The 7589-nt window shown below is 37.7% G+C and overlaps 1 protein-coding gene across 1 annotated transcript; it reads left to right on the top strand.

The window, feature by feature from the left end:
* The first annotated feature begins 884 nt into the window (after positions 1-884).
* LOC114460890 (E3 ubiquitin-protein ligase TRIM39-like) lies at positions 885-6737 on the top strand. The gene is made up of 3 exons (XM_028442767.1): positions 885-994; positions 3404-4223; positions 6332-6737. Exons 2-3 carry the CDS (start codon positions 3499-3501, stop codon positions 6735-6737), a joined length of 1131 nt encoding a protein of 376 aa, XP_028298568.1. The 5' UTR covers positions 885-994; positions 3404-3498.
* Positions 6738-7589: the final 852 nt, after the last annotated feature.

A 7589-nucleotide genomic window follows, 5' to 3' on the forward strand; every position in this document is an offset into this window, starting at 1 on the left:
TGTCTTTCCAACTTTGCATGTTGTAAACACTAGAAAATCATGAACACAGCCTGACTCTCTGTAGAGATGTAACAAATATAAAATATATGGCTACAAAAGGTCCCAGAAATGTAATTACTGATTTCTATGTCCACTATAGTATATGTGTGTTGTGTTTAAATAGATTTCCATAGATGCTCATTACCCACAGCATTAGTATTGGGGACCTGGGTCAACTATTCTGACCCAATGGAACATGAGATGAGTAGTGAGGGATTTCAAACGCAGTATGCTGCGTTCCACTTGTACTAGGAAGTCATGGTTCTGAGTTCCGAGTGGGAAATTTTGACTGGAACGCCCCCCTGAGTTTTTTTTCTAGCTGTTTCATCCGATAAGCAGCTTTAAGTGAAGCTTCTCGGCCAATCAGAGAATTGTACTGCACGTTTGGACTCCTAAGCCCGCCCACAGGCTGCTTCCACACCAGCGAGTGAAGCAATGAAATCAATGAAGTTGGTGCTCAAGCCATTTTAAGTAACATTATGAGTAACCAGTTACCATCAACTCAGCCGCCCACTCCCCATCAAGTCCTCCCATAGCCCCCCCTTCACACCAGTATGACTAGTAACAACTTGTTAATGGGTGAATGTAGAAAGAAACTTATTTGGCTCATTTTAACTGGACCATCCAGTTTTCTGGAAGCCCACCCACAATCAAAATCCTGGTGGTGCTACTGACGCTCATGCTGGAAGGATATTTCCAAAGGAAAGAAGACGATAAAGTAAACCTGAGGCTGATAGTGTTTGTTTCCTCATTGCTGTTCCAACCCAGAAACACCAAACTGGTCAAACAGCATTGATGGTTCATTACTTATTTAATAATAGATGATCTGATGAGTCAGTGTGAGAAGAGGACAGAGTGTGAGAGCAGAGCAGTCAGAGACTCCAATCTGTGTTTGTGAGGAGAAAAGCTTGAAGACTCTTCGACTTTTGTTTGTCAGCTCTGGACTCAAAGAGAGGTGAGTGTAGCTGCTAACATTCATCATCATCATCATCATCATCATCATCATCATCATATGTTTCATGGCTGCAGCTGATGAATATTTTTGTAATCCAGTATTTGACGAAAAATTCCATCAATTAATCAGAGAAAACTTGTTTTTTAGTTAAAGAGAAATTATAAATATACATGAGAAAATAACATATTTCAGTTATTAATGAATGAACCATTGGTTTCTTTTTTTAGACAATCAATTTTGTCTCAGGAAATGTGACGAGTAAATATAAAAATAAATAAAACACAAACAAAATAAAATAACTTTCAACTTCTGCTGAGTCCAAACGTCATCTCAGATATCTACAACTACATAAATATCTTTATCTGAGAAACATTGAAGATATAAAGTTTAGACTTGGTGACGTTTTCCATATCTTTAACTTTCATTGGTGTGTGAATGGGTGAATGAGCTGATATGTAAAGTGCTTTGGGACTACTTCAGTGTAGGGATCAATCACTATATAAATCAAGTCCATTTACCATTTATTCTACAGAGTTCTAATGAGCTTTGAGATAAATGTAATGTTCATTTTGACTAAAAACAGGATTGAAGTGCAGATATTTCTAACCAGTTTCCAGATTTGAGATTAAATGTTGAAACAGTTTGTCATTGGTTTCCATCATCTACCCCACCACTAAAAGTCATGTGATGTGTGACATCATCTGAGAAAGGTCTCTACTGCTCATGGGGAAAGGTTTTTAAATATAAATTAGCTGTGAATGGATTAAAAAATTTAACCAATCAATTGCAAATCTGACTAATCATGATTAACCACAACTTGTAAATTTCAATCAAATTATCGCACAAAAATTTTGTGTATTTAAAAAGTTACATTTATTGAGGCAAAATGTGTAATAATTGCATCTGTTTTCACAAGAGAAAATCACTGAAAAATGTAGTATGTGGTCTATGGAAACTTTAAAGGTTTGTGCTATGTTAAACTTCAGTCTATTACACAATATTTTGGTTATCTATCTATAAAATCAAAAAAGGTCTGTGTGTGGACCAAATATCTCTCCGACGCGGTACGAGTTTGACCTGAAACTTTGTCAGCGGTTTCCAAATACCCCAAGTGTGTGCATCTGTTATTTTGGAGTAATTTGGTGTATCAATACGTTCAAAACGTTAAGTTTAAGAATACTCTTTAATACTGACACAAGTGATTTAAGTTAATATTTCATGGTTATTTAAAATAATCCCCGTGATCCCAAACTTCCTTAAAGTCGGGTCACAAAGTACACTTCCTTTTCTGTCTCCATCTCTGTACCTGCCATGCTGTCGACGCGTCTCAAACCGTGTAACTGCTCCCGAACTCACTGTTTCACTAGAGTCAGTATTGAACTCAACCTGTTAAATACTCCATCTGGAAAACTGCAGATTCTCTGTGGTGCCGTGAATGGAAGTTAAGCTCTGACCACTCGGTTCGAAGGCAAACAATGATTTTTGTTTTTAAAAAAAGACAGCCAAATTGTAGATAATACTTTAATTTACTTACTCATGTAGTTTGGAACTTTCCATTTCGTTTTGTGCTGTTTTTTTGTTTTTCTTACTGGTGCTACAATGTCTATGGAATTTGGTTATCAGCGTCTCAAACATTTTATGGGAACACAGACACGGTATCTATTTACAATAAAAAATATATTAAATGAGTGAAATAAAAAATACACAAAACTAAATATTTACACAAAAAATACACAAAATGATTCCAGAATCACACTACAATGACAACAAAAACAATATTTATACAAAAAAATGCACAAAACCACAACAGAAAGATACACAAGTACACATCATGACTCCAAAAAACATACATTACAGAAAAATACACCAAACAAAAGAAAATATAAATGAGTAAAGACAAAAAAAACAACAAACACATTTATCAGGCACATGTCCCATAGAATTAAACCAGGAAAATTGCACCCACATTTTGCACCCACAAATAAACCCCTTTCTAACACGACAGAGTACAGAGTATGTACACCTCTTTAACATCCAACCTTCAAACACATACTCATTTGGTCATAATTGACAACTCTATTTATGCTCCCACATAAATACTTCCGACGGGCACTGTACTAGTTTTAAAGAAAACAAGATTGTGCAAAGAATCTAACTTATAGTTTTGAAAAGTTCCAGTGTCATTATCAGAGAACCGTAGAACTAATTTGAACCTTAAACATTCAAACTATTGCACTTTTACATTCAGCTGCTGAGGCACAGCCGACTGTCCACATTACTACAGGAGGACTGAATCAATGCTAAATACTAGAGGTGATCTCAGTGAGATGGACTCAGAAACATTAGTAAAGGAACGTTCCACAACAATGAGAGTGTCCTGTTAATGTGCTGCTTGTCTCTGTCCCTCAGTTTGTGGACACGTCTGCTGCCTGAAGTGGGACGTCTGAACATCACTTCCTGTGCTCCATCTGTCTGGAGGTGTTCATTGATCCAGTCACCACACCATGTGGAAACAACTTCTGCAAGCCATGAAGAAGGACACACTCAGGATGTGTCTAAAGCACAGCAAACCTCTGGAGCTGTTCTGTCAGAGTGATCAGACATGTATCTGCTTGATGTGTTCTGTTTTGGAGCACAAGAGTCACCAGTTAGTTCCTCTGGGAGAAGAGTGTGAAGAAAAGAAGGTGGAGCTGGAGAAGATAGATGCTGCCCTTCAGCAGATGATCCAGAAGAGACGAGAGAAGCTGGAGGAGATCAGAGAGTCAGTGAGGATCAGGAAGGAAGCAGCAGACAGAGGGAAAGCTGAAGGTGTGAAGATGTTCACTGCTCTGATGGAGCTTGTTCAGAGAGGCCTGAAGGAGCTGATAGAGAAGATGGAGGAGCAACAGGAAGCAGAAAAGACAGAGGCTGAAGGTTTGATCAAAGAGTTGGAGGAGGAAATCTCTGAGCTGATGAAGAGAAGCTCTGAGGTGGAGCAGCTCTCCCACTCTAAAGACCACCTCCACCTCCTCCAACACTTCTGCTCCCTGAAAGCTCCTCCAGCCACCAAGGACTGGACAGAGGTCATGGTCCGTCCATCATCATGTGAGGAGACTGTGCTGAGAGCTGTGGCTCAGCTGGAGGACACAATCAGTGACAAGATTAAGATGATGAAGAAGATGAAGATAATGCAGCAGTTTGCAGTAGATGTGACTCTTGATCCTCTTACAGCTAATCCTTACCTTGTCCTGTCTGATGATGGAAAACAAGTTTACTGCAGTGATGTGTGGAAGAACCTTCCAGACAACAAAGAGAGATTTTCTTATTGTGCCTGTGTTTTAGGGAAACAGAATTTCAGTTCAGGTAGATTTTACTTTGAGGTTCAGGTTAAAGGAAAAACTGAGTGGTATTTAGGAGTGGTTAAAGAATCCATCAACAGGAAGGGAAATATTACTCTGACTCCTAAGAATGGTTACTGGACTGTGGCACTCAGAGATGGAAATGTGTATACAGCATATGAAAGTCCTTCAGTCATTCTTCATCTGAAGTGTGTTCCTGAGAAGGTGGGTGTGTTTGTGGACTATGAGGAGGGTGTGGTCTCCTTTTATGATGTAGATGCAGCAGCTCTGATCTACTCCTTCACTCACTGCTGCTTCACTCATAAACTACACCCATACTTTAGTCCTGGTTTAAACTATGGTGGTAAAAACTCAGCACCTCTGATCATCTGTCCTGTCAATCAAAGTGAATGATCAGTGTCATGATGAAGTCTCACCAACAATAGATTCAATGGTTCTCTGCAACCATTCACTTCTCCAGGTTGGTTACACACTCCATCCAACCTAACATGTATGATTCTCAACAGTGGGAGGAAACATTTTATTAAAGAAGTTTCACATTTGGTGTTTGGATTGTGATGAAATATGTTTGAAAAAGTGATTTTTTTTATTTAAATACCACAAACTTGTTAAATTGTACAAACATGTAAGTTGTTTAATGATTAGTTTAAAGGTGTTAGTGGATGGTAAAATAGGAACATGATTATTTTCTATGAAATGTAATGAAAACAAAACAATTGCAGAAATGTATAAAAATAAAGTGTTTTTTAAGTCACTGCAACTCTTACTTATTATCTTAACCTTTAATTAAAGTAAAACTGTGAAGTTTTGGTGTTTAAGATATTGACTTTTATTCAACCATGTTTTTACAACACACAAAATAATAATTAGTAATTAGATAAATACTCAATGTAATTATCATTTAATAAAAGCAAATCTAAAAGAATAACTAATTTTAATAAAATAACTACATTTTCCACATTGTGCCTCAGACCATTTACACATTTTTACCTTTTTTACTTCATTTACTTCAAGCTGTTGGAGATGCAGCTGAAACCCATTTAATTAATTTTTCATTTGTACATTTATGTCTGACTTACAGTTTTTATATTTTTCCACTGTTATTTTGTATTTGTTTCATTTGGACTGTGATATTATTTGATGTACATGGGGAATCTATGTTGGTTTGTATTTTCATGAAAGGAATAAATACATTTATGTTGGCATTTACTTTGGTTTTTTACCGTCTGCTCTTGTTTAATCGTGTTACTGTAACAAGTGAATTTACCATCAATAAAGATCTATTCTATTCTATTCTATTCTATTGTATTTCTTTAACCAGCTCAGAAAGATGAACAACAGAATGTTATTTCCAACATAAACTTTGTGTTGTATCCTAGGCTCACTGAAACAGAGCGCCCCCTGTGGTCAAACATGAAACTTATGTGTCGTAAAGGAATGTCATGTTGTAGCTGCTGCTCTTACAGTTTGCCTCCTGGTGGTCAAATAAAGCCATTGCAGTTTATTTTATCACTTCCTCATATCTAAGAATAGTCCTTAGATTTTTTAGACATATTAGCATTATAGCAACAATTGGTCAATGAATGTCCACTGGACATTTATGTTAATCATGTTCCTTAAGAAACGTAATAGAATCGTTGGAGTTTTTCACTCATTTTGTGTTTTTGTTGTCAAATGTCAGCACACAGTTTTCCCACGCTTTTATCTAATGATTGCAGTCATTTTTAATCACAAATTGTTAAAAAATAAATCTTTGTCTTTTCCAAAATACTGCATAATTATTAAATCTATTCCACACATTTTTCCCAAATTTAATAAAAACTAAAATTGGTCACAAACTCAAGTGTAAATCATTCTGTTATAATGATTATTCCTTATCGCTTGCCGTACTAGTCATCAGTGCACATGCTCCACCTCTCCGAAAAAGAATCCCCTGTAAGTCGTTCCACAGATGCAGTTACGTTGTAAAGTTGTGAATAAACCAACTAAATGCTCACAGTGGACTCCTCACACATTCCAACATGGAGTCAGAAGACATACCGAGCCTGTCGCCGGTGAGTTATAACACCGTTCTGTGCAAGTCCTCTAGACAGAAGGAAGGAAAAGCATTACAGCTGGCTAACGTGATGGCGGAGGGATTTCGGAGACCCGACCTGCTCGTGTTTGAGGGAGACATTGCTGAGAACTGGCGTGTGTTTGAAAGAGAATATGACATCTTTATTGAGGCTGTTCACTCAGACAAACCTGCAAAGACCAAGGATTATATCCTCTTCAATCTTGCTGGAGCAGAAGTCATTGAACGGGAGCGTTTGTTCGTCTACACCACAGAAGTTAGGGCGCCAGGTGTCGATGGAGCCGTCCTCGTCCCAGCTGAGTCAAGAGAAAACCCTGAGTGTCTCAAATAAGGGAAGTGTATAATCCACAACACAGTAAGACAATGAAAATGCACAAGGTGCGACTATCGAATCATTCATCAGTGATTTAAAAATATAAGCCAAAAGTTGCCACTTTGGAGAGGTAAATGATGAACTGATCTGCGACAGAATCGTATGTGGCATAAATAATGACGGCATCAGAAAAGCGATAGTGATTTAAGTAAGTAGTTTATTTAGTAAGTAAGTAAGTAGTTTATTTATAAAGCGCTTTTTGCAGATAAAATCACAAAGTGCTGTACAGAGTTGTGGTAAAAGTACATGTGCAACACAATAGAATAATAAAACAAGAGTGCATAAACATCATAAGAACAGCAACATTAAAGGATAAATAAAAATTAAAATCCAGTTAACTAAAAGCTTTACTGTAAAGTGTAGTTTTCAGCAGTTTTTTAAAAGTGACCACACAGTTGAGCTCCCTGAGAGACTGGTGCAGGTTATTCCAGAGTCTGGGAGCTACAGCCTGGAACGCCAGGTCTCCTCTGGTTTTAAATTTAGTTTTTGGGGTTGTTACGGTGGAAAAAAAAGAAGGTTACCTCGTTTTGACTGTAATGACACCCTCTGCGTTGGCAAGTGATGACCAGACTGAAGAGTTGGTGAATTAATAAAAAATGATTTTATTCTAAACTAAATAAAAGAATACAAAGTGGAAACAAAAATGGTGACCACCTGGCCAGGCGATTCAAAGACAGAGTGCCGAGACACAATATTAAAGCCACGTATATCTCCCCTTAGTCCCCCCCCTCCCTCCCCCCCCCCCGAGAGATAGGAAAAGAGACAGGGGGAGGAGGGAGGGCAGTGGAAGAAAAGAGAGACGGTTTTCTC

The sequence above is a fragment of the Gouania willdenowi genome, unplaced genomic scaffold (assembly GCF_900634775.1).
Source record: "Gouania willdenowi unplaced genomic scaffold, fGouWil2.1 scaffold_83_arrow_ctg1, whole genome shotgun sequence".
NCBI classification, from domain to species: Eukaryota; Metazoa; Chordata; class Actinopteri; order Blenniiformes; family Gobiesocidae; genus Gouania; species Gouania willdenowi.

What these genes read in the sequence shown, in the direction of transcription:
- LOC114460890 (XM_028442767.1), top strand. Translation starts at nt 3,499, where the DNA reads ATGTGGAAACAACTTCTGCAAGCCATGAAGAAGGACACACTCAGGATG. An exon ending in GCTAATCCTTACCTTGTCCT is followed by an intron (nt 4,224 to 6,331) that starts GTCTGATGATGG and finishes AAATGCTCACAG; the next exon opens with TGGACTCCTCACACATTCCA.